The sequence below is a fragment of the Procambarus clarkii genome, chromosome 10 (assembly GCF_040958095.1).
Source record: "Procambarus clarkii isolate CNS0578487 chromosome 10, FALCON_Pclarkii_2.0, whole genome shotgun sequence".
In the NCBI taxonomy this organism is placed as follows: domain Eukaryota; kingdom Metazoa; phylum Arthropoda; class Malacostraca; order Decapoda; family Cambaridae; genus Procambarus; species Procambarus clarkii.
Window position 1 is genome coordinate 25,781,398 of NC_091159.1, and position 26,920 is coordinate 25,808,317.

The window sequence follows — 26,920 nt, forward strand, 5'->3', positions numbered from 1 at the left end:
TTCAACTTTCCATGGCAGGTTTATGTATAGCAAATGACAAGAAAAAAACATTGTGAAGTATGGATAATCAATTTAATATATTTTCTATATACAGTGTATTATATACATTGGCTTTAAACCCAAGCACTAGCTTAGGTGGACTGATATTAAAGAAAAACATTAATAACGGTTATCTTGGGCCAAATCCCAACATAACTCTCCTACCTGCTCAATGAACATACCTTGCAGTAATGCGATGCTGCACCACAGAGACCCTGTATCTATTACTCTGTCTTGTACGTGGGTTATTTCAGTCACATTTAAAGCACTAAGCATCTTATGGATTTTAGTGCATTACTGTATAAGAAATTTAACATTTTTTTATTATTCAATTGTATTGGATATCTACCGAGTAAAGATATCAATGCTGCCAATAGAAGATATATAGTAAACATTAAAGTCATGCAACCACACAAAATACAGAGTAACACTCAACAAAATTCTGATATACTGTATGTCCGAATAGGCTAAAACATAAGTACAGTACTGTAACTGAAGAAATCCACAAGGACAGTGATAACAGCTTGAACCTACGTCCAGGATGATCCCAGACGAGCGTTAGTCGATTGTGCCGTGACATGGTCGTGTCATGTTGTGGCACAATCGACTAAGTCGCATCTGGGATCATCCTGGACATAGGTTTAAACCCTCATCACGGCCTTTGTGGATTTGTTCATTTGATGTATCACGCTATTGTGATTTCTGTGTGTATATGTACTGTATTTCTCAGCCAATGTATTTAATTGTTGTAATTTCTTTTAAAAGCAGTAAATTATAATAAAAATTTAACAAATAATTTAAGAAAATTATTATTAGTAACGTACAGTAAAAAAAAAAAAGTTTCAGCTCTTAAAAATATAAAAATTTGTTTTTACTGCTTCATACTCTGAATATAAAAAAAAACTGCTGTTGATACTAGTTCATTCATAATGTGATAGTTGTCTTTTAAATTTTGAACCCAACCATGAATTATCTACTAAACTCTTGTTGATATGCAAATCAAAGAGATTACTTTATTCAGAATTAGATAAAGAATACACGGTCACCCTTCTAGTTGGCTGGATGTATTTTCAATTATGTTAAAAAATTAAGTACTTATATTTTCAATATACTGTAGTTCTTGACTTAAAAATTAGATTTTTTTTTTAAGGGGGTCCGATCCGAATAGTGGCTTCCTGTAGTTAGCTGCATAGAGATAACTCCGCACACAAGTACCATCAGCCCCAGAAGTCCTTAATAGCCTACTGGAGACCAAAGCCACAACCTGGTACCCCTCTTCCCCTCACAGAGACACAAGGAGCAGGGCATTCTTTATGATCATTTTCATCAAAGGCAACCTTCAGAAAGTAAGCGAAGCAAAATAAACAACTGCAAGGTTCAAGAGAAGAGAGAAATGACCTGCATATGATCCACCCAGTAGTTAAATTTTGGCTTTCCTAGTTTCAGCTGTTCATTGCCAGGTGGCAGCACCCAGGAAGATGCCTGCTCCCATGTTAACACAATTCAATCCATCATCTGATGTCCACCTGTGAAGACTGCTTTTTGAGTCACCAAGTTTTTTGGATTCCAACTATTTTTAGATAAGTGTTGGCCATCCTTCGGACCCTGTTCTGTGTGGGCTCATTCGCTTGTGCATCATGCGATTTATTTATGTGCATATTTAAAAGTCTCACTTCATGTGGGGGAACTTGGAAACTGTTCACTTTGAACTGCATGGGCATAAGGCAGTCCTTCCCTAAGCTCTTGTTTAGTGATGCCCCTTGCCCTGACAGTTACTTCCCTGGTGAATTCAGGTCTTTCCCATAGAAGCTAGCCTTCTATTTAATGTGCCTTGCCCATAGCAGTGCAAGGGTCATAAACTTCTCTGAGGCTTTATGATTTGGGGCATTCTGGGGTTTATTGACTATGGGGGGCACTTGGGTTCTCGTGCTTGTACATATGGCATGCCACTAATGCCCTTCATAGCAATATTTGTCCTGCAGGCTGCATTCGGTGTCAGTTCCTTCAGCAAGCATTCCTACTGCCTAGGTATCCTGCTTGGCTCTTATTGTCAGGCCCTAGCAAGCCCTTCGGGGTCTTTGGTGTGGTTTGTCGTAGATTGATCTGCCGAGCTTGCACTCACGACTTGCGAGTTTGAGGAATACCTATTGGTTTTGCTATAAACTGATACTGTAGTTATTTGTACTGTTTCACTCGGCTGTCTATTGGGCGAGTATTACTCTCTACCCCATGGGCTGCATTGTTTGGGTTCACTGGTCCTCTATTTTAGTTAAAGCCTCCATCTTTTGGTTTTGTTTCTTTTATTCTGTAGTGACAGGTGGTAGCCATTTCAGGTTCATTTGCCTGGTTTTGTGGCTTGGGGTCTGGAGTTGGAGTGGCTGGTGCTATGTTTGCTGTTGCTTCTGCCATAGTTGCACAAACCCCTTATACACCTTGCTCCAGGCTCTGGGACAAGGATGTAGTATAGGACAGAGGAAAGGAATTGTGTTCAACCACTTGGACAGTAGGGACCTGCAAGAAGCGAGACTGGCATACTACAGTAATACAGCTGGCTGGGCAAAGTCATTTGTATTCCACTCCTCACACACCAAGAAGATGGAATTTTCATTATCTGTCCATCTCTCTTAAAATTCACTGCCATTCAAAAGTATCAATAACAGTCAGTTGTCTTGTTATTGAAGAGCCTCATAAAATGGAACCTGAATTTGCTCCAACTGCAAAATGAGGTGCTGTCTGCCTGTAACATGAAGTGATGCCTGTTTTTTTGGCTGCCCTAACCTGAAGGTCAGGGTTCTGATCATTATATGCTCTTGAGGAGTAAAGGGAACTTAGGCTAGTGACCCAGTAATAGCTTGAGGTTGATAAAATTCTATCAGCCACTTAAAATTCATTTAATTGCCCAGTCAGGAAAGAAGATGAGATCTTGAAGCACAGTATGGGAATATTCTCAACATAACGAGAGTAGGATTTGTTTTATCTGGGATAACAAGACCACAATTGCCTGAAACATCAAGCTGACCTGCACATCAACTTTCTAGCTTGGCAATAAGCCAACAAATTGGCCGTGGGAAATCCTGGCTGTTTATCAATAGCAGCTGGTGTCAAATGGTTTAGTAATGTCTACTGACTTTCACAATTGTGCAATATACAATGTATATCACCTATAATAGAAAGTACAGATATAATTGGGACAGGCATAGTCTCATAGTAGAGGAGAGTTTCATCATTGATCCTCCCAAAGGAGCCTTTAGCTCCAAGATGCAGTTGGTAAAGAAATACTTTCCTTAAACCTGAAATGCCGTGTCTTTAATTCATTATCTGCAACACTTACAATAGTCTAGGTATACTCTAATATCCTTTGGCACTAAGAGTTCGGGTACCATGGTATGTAGATCATCGTATGTGCTGAGAGCCCATTTGGGTAAGACAATCTGGTATAGTCTCTTCCACAAGACCAAAACCATATATTACTGATAGGCACATTGGGGAATAAATTTTGCCAAACCTCTTGTCACATATGGTCTGAGCTATGCAAAACTTCTCAATGAGAGTAATATACCCTGAAAAGTTTGACTCAAACTCTTGAGTCTTTCCTTGGCTCAACAAAACCACTGAATCTTGCAATCACAACATCTGCATCCATTGTCCAGTCATTCTTGAGTTTATTTCCTCCTAAGGCTTTAGGCTCCAACAGGTTGTCAACAGACCTGTTTGAGACTTGTTTTGGTCTGGGCTGTTTGTGACTCATTATCCACACCTCCGCTACCATTACGATTACGTCCATGGCCTCCACGATATAAACCTCGACCCCTTCCTCTTCCACACGCTTCTCTTCCTTTGAGATTGTCAGTGGGGACGAGGTTGTGATAAGTCCGTCAGCCATGTTGAATAAACACTAGAGTTGTTTGCTTCTTCATTTCTCTTTTATTTGTGAAACTTGCAGGTGATTGTTTTGTTTCACTTTATTTTATGGATGTTTCCTTTAATGAGGTTGATTGTAAAGAATCCTCTACTCCCTGCACCTGAGGATGCTAGCTTCTGGCTCTGGTCTCCAGTAGGCTATTAAGGACTACTGGGTTTCTTTGTGACTCGTGTGGAACTATCTCTGCATGACTTGCTACAGTGTGTCACTGAGGCATTTTATTACATTCAATATCTTTTTTTTTCATTGCTTCATGCACTAAATATAAACAAACTCATAACTGCTGGAGCAGCCCATCCCCTCAACTAATGTGCCTTATTTTATATGCTATAGTCCCAAACATGTAAAATAAGTGGTACTATGAAAAGTAGCACTCATAAATATCTACTTTTTCTATGCATATATTGGTTAGGTTAGGTAAATAGCTTGGGTTTGTGCATTTTAATACCCCATATTTTGTATGTTGTGGCAAATCAAGATACCAGGCTTATTGGAGATGTAGTTACCCCCTTTTCATTTCCAGATTTGTTGTTATATATTGAGCCCAACCATGAAATATCTACTAAATGTTTGTTAATATGCAAATTAGTATAATTATTTTATTCAGATAAAAAATAAACAAGAATGCATGGTCACCCTTCTAGTTGCCTTGTGAATGATAAATTGAAAAGACTTGGCTTCTTAATTGTGTTTGATAAAAACTAAAGTACTGGTACCTTATTTTTTGTTTTTCCTTTGAGAGTTTCACGTCTCAAAAGGTTTTGAATAAGATCTCAAATAATGAGTTATAATTAACGGATACAATACGTTAAAGATTACAGACACGTTGGCTCTGTGTTCTGAATGAGCACACACTTTTATAAACTGAACCAAAACATGCAAATCACTCCATTCTTAACCAGCAATGGTATTTATCAATTGCATGAAAAGATTAGTTTTCATTTGTACAAATGTTGTGAACACACATTTCACCTGCACTCAAATATTTCAATCATAACAATTATGACTGGGTTCATCCAGAATCTGACGTGCTCAGGCTGATGGAGGACATATCATGGCAGAGCTTGGAATCTGACATGTCTTCTGCGAGGGCCTCAAGGATATCCAGCAGCAGGTCACGGCTTAAGCACCGCATTTTGGGTAACTGAGCCACCTGAAAGAATAATACAGGGCATTATTTTAAATTATTTTAATGAAACATTTTTGAAAGCTAGATGTTATATGTATTAAACCACTAAGCAATAAACAAATTTAACAAATAAAACTCTCTAGTCCCGAAATGTAAAATTTTTATATAAAATGTGATTATGCAGTTTTTCATTCATTAGCTGAAACATTCAGAAAGAAGTTTACTTTCTGAATGTTTCCTTGATGTGGCTGATTGTAAATAATCCCAGTTCCCTGTGCCTCTGTGAGAGGGGGCTAGGTTTTGGCTCTGGTCTTTAGTAGATTATTCAGGACTCCTAGGGTTGAGCCACCATTCAGCCCCTCCACAAAATTACTGAATATTCATTTTTTAGCAAGAAGTAAAACAAATTAAAATAAAGAAATTGATAATGAAAACAACATTGTTCTTTCTTAATTTTGAAATTAAAGAAAAGGTAATGCTTACGTATTTTCATCCTCACCTTAGGGAAGTGATGTACAATAAGGTTGAGAGCATATTTCTTCATATCTGTGGCTTGAATGCGGTCAGCTGCCTCAAGTATTTGTATCACATTTTCGAAGGTTACGTTCATCTCCAAATTTTGCTTGCAAAATGCCTGAAAATATTTAGGATTTGCCAGATCTCTTCTTAAACAAAAATAATTTTAGCTTCCACCTTAACAAAGAAAGAAAGGGTGATTGGTGTAATTCAAAGGCAATTTATAATTACAGCAAAAATAATAATGATGTATGAAGGAATGGTCCATACTTTGGAGAGACAATATCCAGAAATATCACAACAAGGAGTCATTCCATGCCAAATCATCACAGTTCCCAGCCCATCTCAGATTTATATGAAATTTGGTAGGATGTTAGAGTACATAAGTAACACACAGTATACAGTGGAACCTCAATTTGGCAAATCTCTGATTGTAACACACACTTTCCCCGATTTGAAACACCCCTGACTCGATGACCAAGAATAGGGAGGTTGTTTGGATTTGCTTAGGATGTTGGGACCGAGTTGGAGGCAATATTACAAGAAATAGTTGGGCCTTCAGTTGCAGAGGTTTATGTTCACAAAAACGTGGGCCCAGTTTCCTTTGGAAAATGAAATTTCGAGGCTTGGGCGTGGGAAATATTCTAGAGGGGATTAAATCTTTTTGCAGACAGGTTATCTTCATTGTTGCCCATCATATGACAGGTTGAAATTTTAATTTTGCTAAGGAAATCATCCCATGGAGCATGGGAAATATTAGATATGAATGGTAACTCTTTTAATATGGTTCCAATCACATTTTTAATGATTTTTGTTTGGCATGTTTTATTGGGCATTTTGGATTTTTTTTTTTGCAACTTTGTTTAGTATGGCCTCTTGTTCTTGAAATTCCAGGTTTCACAAATTCTTCTTTATCAATTTTGTTGATTCTTGTTACTATTTTGTTTGTACGATCATATCGCATCATTTCCTTCTATCTTCTAGCTTTAGCATATTTAGAGCCTTTAACCTCTCTTCGTAACTCTTGTCTTTCAGTTCCGGAAGCCATTTGGTTGAATGTCGTTACACCTTTTCCAGTTTGTTGATGCGCTTCTTAAGATATCGGCACCATAAAACTGGTGCATATTCCAACTTTTGTCCTCAACCCATCCATCTTCCTGTTTAGATAGTACTTTTTGTAACTATGTGGACCATCTATGTGGAAACAAAACACTCACATGGTGCCTAAAGTAGTTGGTATATAAACTGGGACTCCTGGCATCTTGAGTCCCATCTTCACAACTTTGCCGGACAACTTAATTTGGACAAATCAAAAACAAGAAAAATGTCAATCCAAGTAACCCGTGACTGAAAAGTAATTAGTTACCTGTACCATGGTACACTAAAGAAAGAATTGCTTATTATCTCAATGAAGGCTTAACTCTATTAAGATAAAAACTATTAAAAAAAAGATGTGGTTACAATACCTGGAGTCTGTTATTGGTAAACCCATAGAAGTATGGAGCAGAGAAAAGGTAAAGAGAATCCTCTGGTGGCATATCTACATCTCCATAATATATATATCGCAGTAGTGAGTCAAATGACTGTTGTGATGGAATCATCTCTCCAATGGCAATCTGGGAGAAAAAATATCAAGGTGCATAAATTGTACAATAAGAGGCAAAATTGACATATGTAAAAGGATTAGGAGTAATGGCTTATATATAATTTAAAGTATGCAAATGTACATGCAGTATAGTACGTACATACATACATACATACATACATACATACATACATACATACATACATACATACATACATATATATATATATATATATATAGAGCATTATTATTTTTGAATCAACCCATGTATATCTTGTAACCATCAAATGCATAATAAAGCACAAAAAATAAAAAAGGAAGGGGGTGGTAGGAGAAAAGCACACACAAACTGTATTGGAGGGTTCTAAACATTCCCTCTAATGCGTTATGCGTGGTTTCCTCCGAGGCTATGGGTCCCCCTTCTTCCAGCTAGAGGTGGTACTCCCTTCCATATTTAAAAAAAAAAAATATATATATATATATATATATATATATATATATATATAATGAGAAAAATAAACAAATATAGCATTAAAGTAAATCAATCATTTACCTTGTTTACCTAGAGGTGCCTGATTTCCTTTAGGCAACTGCTTGTTTTATTGGGCCTATACTTTCTGGTAGATTTTTTCTCAGTTTTAGGTCAATCTTTGATCCTCATGCTCCCTTCACCTCGTAGAGTGATCCAGATTCTGGTCTTGGCTTCCATTAGGCAAGAATGGGTCTTTGGGAGGTTATATGGGAAGTGTGTTTAAGCTCATGAAGCTACTCATGAGGTCCCACCCACAAACAGTAGTTGAAATTCCAAAGGATCAAAGAGTAACAATAGACCCTCCTTTGCCAACCCTAAATTCCCAGGACCCCCTCCAACCCCATCTCTATAGAGGAAGGACACAGATGGAGCTAACATCCTTCTTTGTGAGCCTGAATACAAGAACATCATAGTCCCTAACCCCCTCAAGGCTTTTATCCCTCCAAAGAAATAAGGAGGATGAGGAGATAGAAAGCCCAGCACCTCCGTGAAAATCCTATACCAACAGAGGAGGCTTGCAAGCTGAATGAAACAACACCGGATGAGCTGACCTCTCGGCGGCCGAAGCAAAGGCTGGCGTATATTTGGCCTCACATGGGGAGCAGCCCCATACAATACCCAATAGCAAGAATTCTTGAGAGTCAACTCATGGAGAAAACTTGAACCATGCACAGAAGGTAACTGGTGGGATAAGGAAAATGCAATAGCTACCAGGAAAGGAACAGTTGTGAAATAGGAAATGGGAAACACAAAGCAGTGGCCTAGCGAGAAATTAAATGTTCCACAGATATCTAACACAACTTATATTTGATCCTCATGCTGAAGATCAAAGCTAAATGTTGGTCTAGCAAAGAAGTACAATCCTAGTTGCACCAGGTGGTCAGCTGGCAGAGAACCCAGTTTTTTTGGGCTGCCAGCCAGTGGGGCTTTGGGTGTTTATCCGTCAGCAATGATTGTTAGCCGTCTTCCTCACATTTACTATTTCATGTGCTTATCCCCTCTGGTATTTTAGTTTAGTTTTGGGCCGATCTTCAATACCCAAGCTTCCCTTGCCTTATAGAGTATCAAATTCTAGTTATGGTTCCAGATAAGTTAGGGTTGTCTCAGAGGCTTGGTTTAAGTCCTTAAAGGCATCTCAGTGCTATAGCTTGGGAAGCTAATGAAGCCCCCCCCCCACAAAAAAAAATGTAGAGTGCTACCCAAAGCTGCACCAAGCATAGTCTGACTTCAACTCAATCAGAGCTTCTATGCCTGCAACACTCAGGAGAGTAAACTACTTAAAACCTAGAGGGGGTCCAGGAAAACACCTCAAGAGTATATCAAAAGAAAGCACTGGTTGCAAGTCTTGTACTCTAAGCATGGCCTACCGTAACCATGTCAATCACAGACAAGAAAAGGAAAGTGCATGCCATGACTGAACAAGAACCAAAACAGTTAAAAAATATATACAACAAAGATAATGTACAAAAAGGACAATAATGGCAAAACCCAATTAACCTGGAATGTTTTTGTGTTTAGTAATGGACTGAGATTTTTCCAGTGTCTCCCTTATTCCGGATATGGCCCTCCAGGTTATGCAGTCTCCGTGGTGTAGTGGCAAGACACTCGCCTGGCGTTCCGCGAGCGCTATGTCATGGGTTCGTATCCTGGCCGGGGAGGATTTACTGGGCGCAATTCCTTAACTGTAGCCTCTGTTTAACGCAACAGTAAAATGTGTACTTGGATGAAAAAACGATTCTTCGCGGCAGGGGATCGTATTCCAGGGACCATAGGATTAAGGACTTGCCCGAAACGCTACGCGTACTAGTGGCTGTACAAGAATGTAACAACTCTTATATATATCTCACAAAAAAAAAAAAAAGGTATTTACAAAGATCTCTGCTGCATCTGAGATAAGCAGGTAGCCCTAACTCAAGCTGGAGGTCACAATGAGAGTGGGGAAGCCAGATATTACTTATGGGAGACTCCAAGTGGCTTATTCACAGACAAGTATACAGTATATACAGTATTGAATAAATAAATACCTACCTGTACCATACTATTTTCTGGCATAAAGGATCTGAACATAGCTTCAAAATAAGAGCAACGTGCAGCTAAAACTGCCTTATGCGCTCTGATAGGCGAGCCATCAAGCATGAGTGTGATGTCACAAAAATCTTGACCCACACTTTTTAGGAACTGCTCCATATCCTGTTCCAGTGTTGTACCTGAAAATTGATTGAATATACTGTATACAGGTATTAGCAATTTTGAGGAAATGATTCTAAAGGTTCCACTTAAGACCCTATTAATTCAGTCCCATCTCATGAAACAGAATTGAATTATAAATTAAATAGTTTGCATGTGTAGTGTGAGGCATCACACATGCAGCAACATGACTCATCAAACCTGAAGATTCAAACTGAGGTTCTTGGAGTGATCTCATCGGTGGCATCTGTTTTCGGCGGATTATCTCTACCATCAGTGGCTTATCTAACATCTCAAACTCCTTAGACATAACTATTTGATTGTAGTTGCTCTCTCGTACAATAAACTGCAAGGGAAATAGAATATTTTTATGCTTTATTGTAATAAAATGAACACAAATTACTCAGTTTCAGTTAACATTCTAAAGCAATGCAAACTTTTTCTTACAAATTTCTAGGTGTTATTTATTAATTTTATTAATTTATTAATTTTGATTTATTAATTTCTACCAATGACCTCATAATGTGTTTCAGAATAATGGGAGAGATCTATAAAACATTTTCTTAAGTGGACCAAATTAAGCACCATATACCATTTGTCTAATCTGGCCAACTGCTACTGTAACCTCACTCACTAGCGGCTTACCTTAAGACAGAATTCCTTTATAAAGAACAACTTTAGATTTGCAGCATTGCAGAGTGCCACCAACACATTACGGTGATTAATAGTAGCTTCAAGGTACTGTACACAAAGTTGCTCTAATCTTCTCATGTGGCACTGAAATAAATGGAATCATAGTTTAATATAAAAATCTTAATTTATGTGGCTACGTACAGTGCAGTATATGTATATACAGCAGAATCTTGATTCAATGAACCTCAATTCGGCAAATCTCTAGTTGGAACACACACTTTCCATGCCAAGTTTACTCAACCAATTCAACAAGCAAGAGTTTGCTGAAAAAGAGGGATGTGTGGATTTGCTCATGATGTTGGGACTGAGTTCATAGATGGAGGCAACATTATTAAAAATACAGAAATTGGGCCTTGGGAAAGCCAATGAGCATATTTATAAGTAACTTCTATGGTTCTATTTTTTCCAGTTGCAGAGGTTTTTGTTAAGAAAAATATAGGCCCTTTTTCCTTTAAAAATAAGATTTAAAGTGTTGGGTGTGTGAAATATGCTATATGTGGTTAATTTTTTTACAGACCGGCTCTCTTGGTTGTTGACCTTCATATGACAGGCTGAAATTATAATTTCACTCAGTGAAATCAGCTTATAGTGTGTGGGAAATATTAGGTAAGAATGACTCTACTCATGATTTTTTGATGATTTTTATGGATGAACTTAACATTGTAATAAACAGTTGTAGCCTTGGAAAAGCTATTGAGGATATTTAAAACCATATTCTATGGTTTGTTTTTATTCTGAGTCGGCAAGATTTTCCTTCACTGAGATGTTGCCCTGCTTCCTTAAAAAAAAAAAAAAGAGAGAGAGAGAGAGTTTTGAGGGTATAAGCATGAGAAATATGCTAGATGTGGTTAAAATTTGTTGTAGACATGTTCATTTGGTAGTTGTTTACTATATTATAAGTTGAAATTAAAATTTTGCTAGGTGAAATCAGGCCATAGGGTGTTTAAAATGAATCCTGGAGGCATCTTGAGTTGCAATGAATCCCTCACTGCAATGACTTGGGAATGGTCCAATATAGTTCGTTGAATCGAGGTTGCTCTGTACAGTATATTGACCTAACACACATTTTGATCATTGGTATATATTCCATATTTTACAGGTAATTACTAATAAATAAATACTGTATATTAAAACTGAAGGACAAACCTTTCCCCATTTCCAATCATAATGCTTTCAAATTAATATAATTATACATGATATTAGTCACTTGACTGGTTTTAATAAGATAAATTTCCTAAAACATTGTCACAGATACACATTGACTGCCAATCGAGAGGTGGTATCAAAGAGCCAAAACTCAACCCCTGCAAGCACAACTAGTTAAGTACACACCTGCACAGCAAGACGATACACATCCATCATGATGAGAACAATCTTGTTGGGGTTCTGGTCTTTCTTGCAGTGGTAGGGATCAATGCGGTCTGTGTAAATGTAGTTGAGCACCATCTCAAATGCCTCCGGTACAGCATCTTGTAGCTTCACCTCAAGGGTAGGCATTTCCTGTGGTGGAATAGTTGCAGTCCCAAAAACCTGTGAAGGTTTATATACAAAATTTAAAAAATGAGCCCTGGGGCCACATAACTTACTAGGGATTGGAGCTAGCTTACTAGTAAAAATATCAAATTTTAAAACTTGATTATATGAAAAAAAAAAAATTGAAAAAATATACAGTAATTTACCTAATATCTATCACCATCAGCCCAATGACCTCTGGTAATTTGACTTTTGCTGTGTATGGATATATACCAGAGTCCTATACACATAAATGAATGTATTGCTTGCCAGATGAAATATACTGTATATTGTACATAAAAAAAATATAAGTACAATTTTTCCAGAATTATTATTATTGTATTATTATCTCATACTAATATTTCTTCTTCTTATACTGTTCACCACTCCTATCACTTTTCTCTTACTCATTACACTCCATTTCATGTCCCCCTTCCATATGCATTTTTATCTAACCTTACCCCAAAGTATTCAAAGCATACTACCTCTTCCAGTAGTTCTTCCCCAATTTTTATTCTACTGTTCAAATAACTCTCCTTTGCCCCTATAAAAGAATCTACAAAATACAAGACATCCATTTCCCTTCTTTTGATATAATACTGTATCGACCTATATATCACACCAACTTCTTGAACTGAACTTTAAGTATTGGTGTGAAGAACTGGTAAGCACTCATTTTACAGTATAGGGGATAGGGGCTGCAGCAAATATATACAGTATGTGCGTATCCAAATATTTGGAAAATATCTATACTCAAAAAGTCATAAGGCATTGGGCTAGACATTAGATATTAGGAAATTTACAGTACTGTACAAATAAAATTTATCTTGAAGATCATATATTCTAATACAAAGTCTACTAACTTTCTCCAAATGTTTATCGCGTGCTTCCATTGCCTGTCGAATGCGATTTCTAAGATACTGTGAGCGTGCAGCCACAAAGACAACATGAGCAGGTATTCTTTGCTCCTCGGGTCCCACCAGGAAGTCAACATCAGTAAACTGTTGACTCTCCAAGAGCTTACCAAAGTCATCATGAAGAGTGCACTTGGGGTAACTAGAGAACTGAAGAAAAGGACATTATAATGAGAGCTATTTATTTGTTCAAATTACAAACACAGTATTTCAGAGAAAATAGTAGTAACTTATAAAGTAAAAAAACAGAGTTGAATGTAATGAAACTCCATTTTCTGGGCGAGCCCCGGAAGCTCCCAGGAGCGATAGAACTGATATACGCTATATTAGTCTGGGGCTTCAGTCAATGGAGTCCTACTTACCGGGGAACAGAGCCGGAATCTGGCCCCTCTCAGAGAGGCACAAGGAGCAATGGCTTAAGGAGACCCCCCTTGTAATTGGGGGTATTCCTTGACTGCCATCGACCGGGGTTAGGCACCCAGAAAGGTAAGCATCTCAAAACAAACCCCACATGGTAGAAATTGTAAAAACCCAAGACCAGAGAAATAGAACCCCCCCCCAAAATAAAACAAACAAAACCAGCAAACAAGCAATTATCATTCATTCACCGCCATCGTGCAGCTTGTCTGTACAGCCCACCTCTTCCCGGGAGAGGGAGAGGAGGGCTGTGCGGTGGTGGTGAACGACAATTGCTTGTTTGCTTGTTTCGTTTGTTTTCCTTTGGGGATTTCTATTTCTCTGTTTGGTCTTGGGTTTTTACAATTTCTATCATGTGGGGTTTGTTTTCAGATGCTTACCTTTCTGGGTTCCTAGCCCTGGTTGATGGCAGTCAAGGAATACCCCCCAATTACAAGGGGGGGGTCTTCTTAACCCTCAAACCGCGCATATCATATATAAATGTTATCAGTGACAAAACCGAAACCGCGCACATCATTTATATATGATTTCGTGTCTAGCGCTATAATTTAAACTCCCCGCCTGGGATAGGGGCAGCTATAGTACAGCCATGACCGATAGTTGCCAGATGCCACCTAGAAAAAAAATCCAGGCCAACATTCTTGGGTGTTACAGCGTCAGTATTGAGCAAGCCACCAAGGCTGGCGCACGCAGCACGAGCTCACAGCACCGCTGTTCAGCTTGTGACCACAGCATCGCCTACAAATACCATAATATATATGATACTGCTATTATTTAGCAGTGATAGTATTACTGAAGCCCCCTGACTGTGATAAAACTGACCAGGATTCTGATAATAGCAGGATTGTGGTGATATTTAGCGCTGTGCTCCATGGAGGGAGGCGTAAGGCTGTGCGAGGGAGGGTGGTGGCGTCGTCTTCTGACTGTGTGTGGCCACCATTTATTGACTGCACTCACCATACCAGCTTAGTGGTTCGCCATGGTGAACACAAATGTAGATACTTATATATAACGTGTGTATAGAGTGTGATAACAGCGAGAGGAGTAGGTTGGGAGCCGCCATTTTGGTGAGGGAAGAGCGTCGTCTGCACGTCTTGGCATGGTGTTTACTGATGGCCACTATGGTCTTTGGGCACCATACCAGCTTATTTGTTCAGGTATGGTGAATAAAACAGGTAGATACTTATATATAATATGTGTATATAGCGTAATAACACCACAAACAATATTGTTGAAGGACAAATATTAGTGCGTCTGGCCTTGAGGGCAGCCGCCGATCAGCTGACTGTGAGAGTAGCTACGTCTTTGTGGCCTTTACTCACCATACAAGCTTAGATGTACAGTTATGGTGAACAAAACATGTAAATACGTATATATAACGTCTGTGTATAGTGAATAAATACAGAAAGAGTATTGTAGGAGGTGAATGAGGGTAAGTGAGGTGGTGTTGAGGGAGGGAGTGGCAGTGAGTGGCTCGCTGGTGTTTGGCGGTCACTCCTTGTTGCTTTTTGACTCACAAGACCAACTTAGTAGTTCGTTATGGTGTACAAAACATGCAAATACTTATATATAACCTGTGTATATAGTGTAACAACAGCAAAACTATTTGTTTATTGTTTTATGAACATAATTGAATCACTAATATGCACACCATAATTTTGAGTACAGCGATGGTTCACATATTTTATAATATAAATATACCACAATTCACTGTATGGAATAATATTACTGCAAAAAAACTAAGAAAAAATCAATCAGAGACATTGAAATAATTAGGTAATAATATATTTGTGGCAACTGCCGTCTGACAGCTCGGGCGGAGTAGACCTCGTCTGGCGAAGGCTCTGCCAACGCCCCTTTTTTGCCACACTTCCCTACCCTATTGCGGCTAAAATATGCCACCTACGATTTTTTTGTTATTTTTTCCGTGATTAGGGAACAAAAATGAACACTTCTATAAGACGAAAGAATTTTTTGGAATTTTTTTTTTTTATTGCGCCTGTGGGTGTGAATTCCATTTGGGCCCCTAGCGGTTTGAGGATTAAGCCATTGCTTCTTGTGCCTCTCTGAGGGGGGGGGGGGGCAAGGTTCCGGCTCTGGGGCCAGATTCACGAAGCAGTTACGCAAGCACTTACGAATCTGTACATCTTTTCTTAATCTTTGGCGGCTTTGTTTACAATTATTAAACAGTTAATGAGCTCTAAAGCACCAAGAGGCTGTTTATAACAATAACAACAGTTGATTGGCAAGTTTTCATGCTTGTAAACTGTTTAATAAATGTAACCAAAGCCATCAAAGATTGAGGAAAGATGTACATGTTCGTAAGTACTTGCTTAACTGCTTCGTGAATCTAGCCCCTGGTCGTCGGTAGGCAGGACTCCACTGACTGAAGCCCCAGACTAATATAGCATATATCAGTCCTATAGCTCCAGGGAGCCTCCAGGGCTCCCCACAGAAAATAAGCTTAATAATATTATTATGTAGATTAAAAAGCATTTCACTTCAAAAGTATTTAATTCACAAAGACAAAATAAGAAAAGAAAGTATCTTACCTGGAAGCGATACATTTCACCACTGCGTACATTATTATCTACTGTGCCACCAAAGACGTACATGGCATCACCAACTACTGCTGCAGCATGGAAGAGTCGACCCGATGGCACCTGAGAGTCTGGTGCTGGTTGTATCACTGACCATGTTTGGCTGTCTAGATCGAAGCTGTTGAAGCATGAATATGTGATAGAAATATGTGCAAAGTTTTTCAATTAGCTTCCTTTTCAAAAGGATTATTATCCACATCATATGTAAAAAAATTATTATATAATTTGTAAATGTAATATGCCTCCTGGCAACACGTGTTTTAAACGCAGACTAAAAAAAAAAGGTGCAACATGATTCTCAGTAGGTGGCCTTACAACCCAGTATGTATTCAACTATATCTTCTACCTGGCCTCAAGATAAGTAGATGGCTTATCATCCATTACCAGTGTAGATCACACATCTCTAGACCAAACAGATATCCATAAGGTCTTCCAGTAGATGCTGGAAAACATGCTATTCAAAAGTGACAAATTCTAACAACCTTTGGGACCAACTGAATGAATCTGTTCAGAAGAGAACTTATTATATTTACACAGTTATATTTGTTATTTTCCCTTTATTATTCATTATTTATACAGTACTTGGCAATGATATGAACAAAATAAGTATACAGAACACATCACAAGAAACAGATTTAAGTGGTTAGCATACAGCTACATCATGACAGAACATACCAGTGCAGGTCATTGGGAAGAGTAGAGTCAGCAGCGCCACCAAACACATAAAGATGACGATCAAAAGCAATCATGGTATGGCCATAGCGACGTGTTGGTGGAGGAGGGGCACCGCGAAGAATGTGCTCTGTTGATATTCGAGTCCAGCTACAAATAAGAATGAAAGAATGAAATGCTAAATGTGAGATATATTGTGCTGTATAAAGCATAGTGACCAATCCATTGCATTATCACTGTTCATTTGATCAAACAGATTACTGTTTGGGTGGGCACCTGAGTTACCATATGAGTGCTTCTCATTAATACACGATCTGCACCAGCACTATGTACAAAATATTAATGGGAATTGCCAAAATTGATAAAGAAGAATTCTTGAGACATGAAACTTCAAGAACAAGGAGGTCATAGATTTAAGATAACTAGGCAAAGCTGCCAAAAAAATATTAGAAAATTCACTTTTACAAACAGAGTGGTAGATAGTTGGAACAAGTTAAGTGAGAAGGTGTTGGAGGCTAAAACCATTAGTAATTTTGAAGCGTTCATCCAAAACTACACTTATTTAATTACTTAGGTAATTATTACAGTGTCCCAGTTTGGGTTTGCTAGTGTGCATGGACACTGAAATATCATCTCCCATCAATCACTTAATATTTCACATAAAATATTGAACATCTTTCCACTGTGTCAGTTCAAAATAGTGCTAATATGTCAATGAAAGCTTTTACAAGTATTAGCAACAAACATAAGAGAAAACATTTTGGGGTGACTTTTGACAAGAGATAGTAGAGCTAATTAAGAAACTATAGAGTAGCATCTCTGAAGTCTAATGTGCAATGAATCCAGTGTTAACATGACAATGCTGATATTTTGAAGGCAAAACCTAGCACTCCACTGTTATGCCTAAAGTGAGTGATGAAATCAATGCAAAAGATGATGGTACAAAGTAATGTTAAAGAAAAGTATGGTGACAATGCAGTGTAAAAGAGGCACAAGCAGAGGCAGGACAAAACACGAGTCAGTGCAGGATGGTTGCTCAAGAAGGCACTAAGTTTCACCCAGGCATGTAATAATATGTGGGGAGGAGGAGTCAGTGTAGGGAAGTATTTCTGATATATCTGCGGACCTTCTATAAGATGACATTTCATCATCTGAACGAATTTATGTGAAATGCTAAGGGCCAACAGCCTGGCACCGCCAAATATCCTGTGTGAACTGACTCTCCTTGTATGAGAAATATTGAATACAACCATTTATGGTGTTACACACATACAAGTTCTTGACTTTTTAACCTAAATAAAAATTTGCATTAAAAAGTTAAATGCATCTGCTTCAAGTAAGCAGCGAGAGTGACCGGGTAAACGTTAGGAGTACTCAGGTAAACAATAGGAGTTATACCAATTGTATTAATTGTGGCACAAAAAATTGCAAAATTCTTAATTTTCTGACATTCTGTTAACACAACACACAAACACAACACCTTTATTGCTCATGCTAAGGTTGATGGATAGGTCACTGTATACCTGACTATAAAAGGAAGTAATGAAAGTTCCTAATAGCATTCAATACACAGGACACACACATTATATTAAAATTATTTTGAAGCGAACAACGAATTTTGTCTCTGAATCTGACATCACATTTAGAATATCAAATTTCAAAATGTGTATGAGGTTCTTTTTAATTTAATTGAAAATATAATAAGATAAACAGATTTCAGAGATGAGAGACTTATTGAGCACAGTACTTAAAAAAAACTCAACCTGTATCCATTAAAAACAAGTCTGCAATGGTCATGCTAATTAAGAGTACAATATTGCACAGAAATATGAAATAACACAATGTAGCCTGTGAATGGATCATAAACTTACCATCGGTCTTTGAAAGTAAAGTAGAAAAGGGAATTTGTGATCTTGGCTCCACTCTGACCACTGAAGACATACATAGAGTCTCTTGCTACAGCTACAGGGAAGTTGCAACACGTCGGGGGACAATCTCCCGTTTGGCTGATTTCTTCCCACAACCGGTTATCACCCTTTATGCCATACAGGTATTCAATATCATTTATGATACAGTACTTATAAAAGCATAAAGATAATAGTTTTTATTAAAAAAAAAAAAAAAAGAGAGAATTCAGGTACCTTCAGAATTAATTAATAATGAAATACTGTATACAATTCTAAATTTTGTTTTAATTTATCAATACACTTTGTAACAAATTACAATTTCCTTATTCTGTATTTAGTGATTATTAGCAGGTCTCCAAAATAAGGAACTGAGTTAGTATGAAAATAACTTTCCTGAGCAGGTATCTTTTCATATGTTCTTGCATGGGTGTATATAGGGCAAGGAAGGCACTGGAGAAAAGCTTAATCCAGTCAAGAAGGTTTCACAGTGGTACTTCCACAAAGACTTCAAGCCTTACTGAATCCTCTCTAATTAAAAGACCTTATTGCTGCAGCCAAAAACTTAGAAGTACAACATAGTGGCCTACCCAATGCCACACTACTGAGGCAGGCATGAAAAGGTGACCAAACCACACATCAGAAGATGGAGCAATGACAATGTTTCGGTCCGTCATAGACCTTCTTGACGGGGTTTTGGGAGTTCTTCTACTCCCCAAGCCTGGCCTGAAGCTAGGCTTGACTTGTGAGAGCTTGGTCCAACAGGCTGTTGCTTCGAGCAGCCCGCAGGTCCACATATCTACCATAACCTGGTTGGTCCGGCACTTCTTGAAGAAAACTATCTAGTTTTCTCTTGAAGAAGTCCACGGTTGTTCCAACAATATTTCTGATACTTGCTGGGAGTATGTTTAGTTAACGTTGGGACCATTATCAAGTCGTGTGTGATAAGACTTGATAATGGTCCAGGACAGACCAAAACATTGTCATTGCTCCATCTTTTGATGTGTGGTTTGGTCATCATATCTTCAGCCATGTTATTGTGACTCATCGTCTGCACAGGCATGAAAACTTTGGGAGGTAGTGCTCGGCAAAGACACAACTGATCTGCCAAAAACCCATTTCAGAATATACCATACCTGAAAAGGCAGCCCTATAAGTAGTGAATCTGTGCAAGTCACGTGCCAAAAGGTACATATTGCGCTGACTAAGCTTGACAAGCTTATGGAGCAGCTTTAAGCATGGATTAAGAAGTGCAAAACCATATCCACCAACCAGAGGCTTAGAGAGAGCATCAGATAAGTGGACACAAAAGAAACCTTACTGAGCTGAGCAGTCATATCTAAAAATAAGCTGGAAATGTTTGATTAAGTCTGACCTATATTAGGCAAGGATATTGTTCATAAGGCTCTTTTCCTAGAAAAGACAAACGAAGACTAGCATTAGCACAGCAACAATTAAGTAAAAGAACTGGAAAAGTAAGGAAATGCTAGGGAAAAGTAAAGAGACCCTGTATTTGCATCAAGGAGAGAGCTGAATGGCTTGAATCAAAACTGTAGCCAACAAGTCTCCATAGCAGTAGTAGTAGATAAATTACAGCTACATTACTGCCCGAAACGCTTTGCGTAATAGTGGCTTTAGGCATTGTTATGTACTAGCTCTATCTATAAATCCATTAATGTTTTGTGTCTCACCTTGTATGTATGTACTTTACCTGAATAAATATTTGATTTTGATTTGATTTTGCTTAAAAACTTCACATTTGACCTATGGAGAGCCTGCAATGCATCACAAAGTGACTAGGGCCAAACCCTTGCATGAGAACAAGAGCAAGAAATTAAGTGGGATAGGACAGCTAGCAAGAGTAGAGGGAACCACAGCTGCATACATATCAACAGACTGGAAAAAACATGGACCCACAAAGACCTCTAGGAGAACTGTATACTGTAGAATATTTTGAAATGAGGAAAGAAACAAATTTGCCTTGAATCCAAATGAGATGTATCCAGTCCAAATGTAAAGAAAATATGGGAAAAAGTAAAATAAAAAGCCTGTGGTACCACACGAACAAAAAGAGGATCACCAAGGGAAGATCGAGCAATGAGCATAGCTATGAGAAGGACTTGACCAATACCCATGCTGTTTAGAATAGCCCAAATTGAGAGGCCACCCAGCAACATTTAACACCCCCTGAAGTTCCACCACAGAGAAGCCATAAGAACAATGAAAGTGAGTGTCCAATGCCAAAGGAAGAGAACTATAAGACCATAGAATAGCATGAAACAAAAAGTACAAACAGCTGTGGGTCTTGGAACCCCTCAGGTGTACATGGTGTTGCCACATGATGGTGAGGCTATAGGCTGCTTGCTGGTAAATGAGCAGTTAGTAGAGACCTTTTGCTGATGGCTACTTGTGTTGTCAGGAGAAGGCTTGGATAGGCTTCAAGTTTTTATGAATATTCCACTGTTGGTCATTCTGGGTTGGAGTAAGTGTTCTTCAGTAGTTCCTTAGCCTTCAAATGGTTCTGCAGGAATGTCTGAAAATGCCCTGTGGCACCTCTGCCAGAATATTTTCCTGCATGACTATTCATGATCCTGTCTATATACACAGTGAAGCTCTCAATATATTTCAGATATGAAAAGAATAAGCCCATTAATGTCTTACCCCAAGAGGAATGGTCCACATGTCATTGAGTCTGAAGTTACCGTCATAGCCAGCAAATATCCATAACTTCCCCTCATATACTGCTGCACCATGAGCTGAGCGTGGTACTGGAGCTCTGAAATGTAAAGATTTCCCAGTTATAGTACAAGAAACATATAATGCAATTCTCAATTACATTTTAATGCCCTCAGTTATTATTTCTTTATCTCCTGGCAAAGAATCTAAGTTTCTTTGACAGGTTTTTCAGCTATTATTTCCTTCCACAATGAAATAAATATAACATGATTTAGCTCTGAGAATATATTATGGCAATGGGTGGATAGTGAATGTTTCTGGGAAGTCTAGAGGCATGAGTTCAATTTTACCCACTGCCATAATATTTTCTCATTATTTCCCATCTTATAGCAAAAGGCCCAGTTTTTTTTGGACAGGCCCCATGGATATTATTTCCTTATCTTCTGGCAAAGGATTCTGATTCCTTAGACAGGCCACATGATTCCACTACTCAGCATTCAGAGAACCCCCTGACATCGTTATTGTCTGGGATACTTGGGCATCAAAATAGTTTTCCAATGCCAGGGGTCACCAAGGATATGCTAAACATTGCATTACAATAATAATTAATTGATGCAAATATTCTTGATTTTAACGTGCTCATCAAATCGGTATACTTTGCACTTAACATTTCACATATTCCAATCATAAATGTTGTGGGCTTCCCGGGCCTCTCACTGGCCGTTCAGTAATGTGAAAAATGCTTATAATCATTCTACATGTTCTAAATTATTTGTTGGGGTTTAACTATAAATTGTGTCAAAATGTTTCCAAATAAATTCTCTAGAGAATAGATGCAAAAACAAAAGTACACTTATACCAGATTATGCACATGAAATATAAACGTTTATGAATAGCAATCGGATGATGTATTTTAGCGACATCGGAACGTTTACTGTCTGAGTACAGATGATGTATTTTAGCTTTATATTCTGCAATTGTTATCAACATTAGCCATAGGATGATGATTCTTTGTAATATGCAGCACAGTACAAGTGAAGTGAGGCCATAAGTGCGCCTCAACAGTTGGTGGTCTATCATGACAATGAATAAAGTTGAACATTACAGACAAGAGCAACATTCTTACTCATTCCTGGAAGCAGCTCATTTCCTATTAGTGTAGAGAAAATTGCATGTAATAAATGGAGTCCTCAAAAAAAGAAACAATTCAGGAAATACAAAACATAAGGCTATCTCCCATGGTGAAAGATATTTGGGAAGATTTAATTCAAAATTACTAAACTGTTGAAAAATTGAATTATCCCAAAACACAAAATTATAAAAAGAAATTCTCACCTGCCAGTAAACTTCCATTCTATCCACTGTCCTGTTTGGAAACGATATTCAAAGAGGTCATTTTGGTTTTTGAGGTTGCTATTGCTATGGATATCTCCCGTGAAGCCTCCAAACACAAACATTGAAGATTCATGTACCTATTACATTTGGAAACGATGATGGTTAGCACTCCATAAAAACCTGAATTATATGAACAGATGTAAATACTGTATACCTACCTTTATCATCACTTTTTCTTTAAATGAAAAAAATTTAAATACAAAGTGCTACGACGTTGAACAAACTTCCACTTTTACACTTTTCCAGAAAATCCCAAGCAAATTAGATCAAGGCAACAAGTGTTGGGAAAAAGACTTACAATTTACCAGAAATCTTTCCAGAATCTAAACTTATTCAATCTGAATATATTTTATTGGTGTTGTATTTTGTGTCGATATATTTAGCACCTTCTTAATATCCCTTTCACCAATTTGCACACATTACTTAAGTCACACCGCATACTCTTCACCTTTCTCGAGAAGGATAAAAAAAAATAACTTCTTACCACTGCTGAATGATGGTAACGTGGAGCTGGAGGAGATCCGGTAGAAAATGCTCTTCCCCAAGACTTCTCTTTAACATCGAAACGCAGTAAATCATTCAGCATCCACTTGCCATTGTCACCTCCAAACACATATATGGCATCCTTGTAAGCCACCACTGTATGCTTACTTCGTCTGTAGGAATATCATTTACAGTATAATGAAGACTGCAAAAATAATTATGCAAGGATATCTGATTTATTAATTATAGTAATTTGTTAGGAGAACATTCATTTCTAAGTAATAAACACAATTTCCTCTTATTAAGTTAGTACAGTACTGTATTGTATTTGCATTCATGCAGAGTTCTATTACCAGATGCAATTTAACATAAAAAGCCAGCGTTGAATGTAACAAAATGCCATTTTCTGGGTTATGCCCCAGAGGCTCCCTGCCTCCGGGGCTCCCCCCTAAAAATCACACTTAAAAATGTTAATATAAATGTTAACATAACATAACATAAATTATTAGTATATAAACAGAAGAACTCCATTAACAGGAGCTATCCACAATTTTAGCTTACTCATCATAAACTCCACAGCAGAGCTACAAGTTTTATGCAGAAGTAACAAATTGCCTTAATAATAATTAACAATAATAATATGACAACCAATATCTCTACATACAAATGCAGTTGTCATATACAGGGTATTCACATTCTAGTGAAATACAATCATCATCATATGATGATTTACATTTTGTGTCAATATTTAAATACCAATAGTGCTATATGGCTCGAATAGCTCAATGGTGTTTCCCAGTAGGAACAGAAGGCCACAAAAATAGTTTGGAGTGAAGACATCCTTCAGCTCCTGATCTCCCATTATCATATGATGACTATGCACTTCCCTAGGCCAACATAAAGATCTTTACCATATACAGTATGATTATTTTGGTATCCTTTTTACTTTTCCATACAGATTCCTTACTTTGAATATATTTCATAAAAAAAGGTAGATACAGTACATGATTGTTTGTGTACAAGTGTACAGAGTGTGAAATGTCCAGCACTTTTTGCTGAATAACAGCATGAGCTCTTGCATAGTTCAAGTCCCCCTATGCACTTTTTTTAATTTTGAGGTTAAAAAATATATTTACTGTACATACAAATTTGCATTACTGAATATGAATTTGATATAAATAAGAGATTACGGGCACTAAGGTTGCAATTTAATCTAAGCTGATAAAGGAAACCACCTACTAAATTTAACATATAGAACACGAAACACCCCAAAAATGTTAGAATAAAAGTTTAGAAGTTGAGTGAGAGAACTGGAAGATGATGATAAGTAAATTTTATGGATATAATATGAACAAATAAACAGAGGGAGAGGGAGGGAAAGGAAGTGATGGGAGAGGGAGTGATGGGAGAGGGAGGGATGGGAAAGAGATGGGGGAAAAGGTAGGAGGGAGGAAGGAATGGAGAAAGAGGGAGGGAAGGACAGCAAGAGGGGTGGGAGGGATGGACAGGGAGAGAGGGGGGGAAAGAGGGATGGGGAGGGAAGGAGGGGAAGTAGGGACAATTGTTAGGAAGAGGTAGGGAAAGAGGGGGGGGGATGAAAGTGGGAGGGACAAGAGGGGAGGGATGAAAATGGGAGGGACAGGAAGGGGGGGGGGATGAAAGTGAGAGGGACAGGAGGGGGGATGAAAGTGGGTGTGACAGGGGGGGGGGTGAGAAAGGAGGGAAGGAAGGGATGAGGCGGGAGGGGAGACGAAGAGGGACTGGGAGATGAAGAGGGAGGAGAGGATGTGGAGGGATGGGGAAGGAGGATTAGGAGAGAGGGGGGGATGATGGGGATAGATAGGGAAATGGGAGGTATTGAGATTGGAATAGCCAGGGAGTGAGGGTTGGGAAAAGAAAGAGTTGAATGAGGGGGTGGGGAGGGAGAGCAGGGGTGAGCAATACTAGATACTACTGTATATGAGACTGGAGTCATTGAGGCATCCCTACCAGAAAAGCAATACTGTATTAACTTATAAACAGTACCTGGCGCCCACAAACTCGTCACATTCTGGCATGCATTTCCATCTGTGTACTGTCTCAAAAGGCCCGAAGTCTAAGGTGAGACATTCTGCTGATTCAGGCCAATTGTGGTCAAATTCCAACCCTGGAGGTCCAGCTATGGCCATGACTTAAATAGTGCCCCTTCAATCTGAAAAATATTGAGTACTCATTAAGCATATTGAAATGTTATTGAAAACCAATATTGAAAAATATTGAGTACCCATTGAGCAAAAACAAGTCAAGACATAAATTATATTTTATTACCAAACTACAAATATGTAATTGTTCCATGCTACTAGATGTTCTATGTGTAATTTTGTCCTTGTTCTCTAGTCAATTACTTTGAGTTCCACATGTTTAGCTCTTTGGGCTGACTATTGAACACGTATTGCGTGTTAGAGATATTAAGTTTTGTAGAGTGTTATTCCTTGAGGAAAGTAGACTTTACCGTTAGTTTACTGAATATAAATCTCGTCTCCTGCCTATAGGGAGTCAGGGAGGTAATGTAAGATTGAAGTGGTAAAGTATTTCTGCTGTACTTTAGGGGTTCTAGAGTTAATAAATTATATTAAAAATAAATTTCAGGTAGAGTTTCCATCACTCCTTTTTGAGTATGGTTAGGTGATCTGCTCTAGATGACAGACCATTTTTATTACATTTAATATTCTTAGGTAGGTCCTAAATTCTAAATATTCTCCGGAATACGACCCGCTATATTGTTTAACATCAAGGTACCCATTTTACTGATGGGTAAACTGAGGCTACATTTAAGGATTGCACCTAGAAAATCCTCCCCAGTCAAGATACGAACCCAGTATAAAGTGCTCACAAAAAGCCAGGCTAGTGTCTTACCACTTTGCCATGGGGTTATAACATTTCACTACATTCCCAACAAACTGACTGCTGTAATCAAGACTATACTAAATACATATAAAAACCACTAAACTCTGTGTTTTGTCACTTAATAAACGTACACATAAACCCACGTTACAATTAAGAATATTTAAATATCATCCGTGGACGTTGCATCAGGATTATATCCTCGGTTTCCCCCCCGACCAACCATTAAATATAATGTACTATACATAATAACAATAATAATAATAATTTATTTAGGAAAAGTACATACATAGTTGCAGAGTTACAGTACAAACATTCTGTTTGATTTAAAGATAGAGGTAGTACATACAGTACCTAAAGCCACTAGTATGCATAGCGTTTCGGGCAAGTTTACCTTCTCCACTTAACAAGAAACATAACTAGGCCCTTTTAAAAACATTGACATATTATGCGATAAGAAACCGAGTAAATAGAGCAACTGACCGCCGTAGTGAAGGTGATAGAGGACCAGCCTGGGGTCTGACCCCTGGACCGTGTTTACCCTGGCACTAGTGACGTCACCCACCAGGCTTAACACACACACAACGTATAACACACCACTGACACTCGCATTCTATTGGGCCATAAACAATAATATTACGTGATTCCAAATCTGATTTACTTGTGAATAATCATGAATTGTTTTATGTATAATGTTTACTGTACCAACTAGTCAGGTGGGACAGAAGACGGATCGCACACATATGTTTTACCATTTCGGACACAATATTACAAATACAAATACAAATTTTTATTTTTACGTATTTATATACATATATATATATATATATATATATATATATATATATATAATATATATAT

The 26,920-nt window shown here is 38.1% G+C and overlaps 1 protein-coding gene across 3 annotated transcripts; it reads right to left on the reverse strand.

Moving 5' to 3' along the window:
- Positions 1–50: 50 nt before the first annotated feature.
- Positions 51–26,782, reverse strand: Lztr1 (Leucine zipper like transcription regulator 1). 3 transcript variants are annotated; one of them, XM_069321768.1, is made up of 16 exons: positions 26,765–26,782; positions 25,202–25,367; positions 23,178–23,349; positions 22,634–22,770; positions 21,284–21,398; positions 18,590–18,753; positions 16,722–16,868; positions 15,999–16,164; positions 12,979–13,179; positions 11,936–12,133; positions 10,556–10,687; positions 10,112–10,256; positions 9,752–9,930; positions 7,073–7,222; positions 5,590–5,724; positions 51–5,114 (listed from the first exon to the last, which is right to left on the reverse strand). In XM_069321768.1, exons 2-16 carry the CDS (start codon positions 25,342–25,344, stop codon positions 4,974–4,976), a joined length of 2,325 nt encoding a protein of 774 aa, XP_069177869.1. In that variant the 5' UTR covers positions 25,345–25,367; positions 26,765–26,782; the 3' UTR covers positions 51–4,973. The 3 variants fall into 3 exon arrangements, with proteins under 3 accessions (XP_069177869.1, XP_045583765.1, XP_045583758.1); XM_045727809.2 differs by lacking the exon at positions 26,765–26,782 and adding an exon at positions 26,543–26,682 and having other exon boundaries at positions 11,936–12,103; XM_045727802.2 differs by lacking the exon at positions 26,765–26,782 and adding an exon at positions 26,543–26,681.
- Between the last annotated feature and the right edge of the window lie 138 nt (positions 26,783–26,920).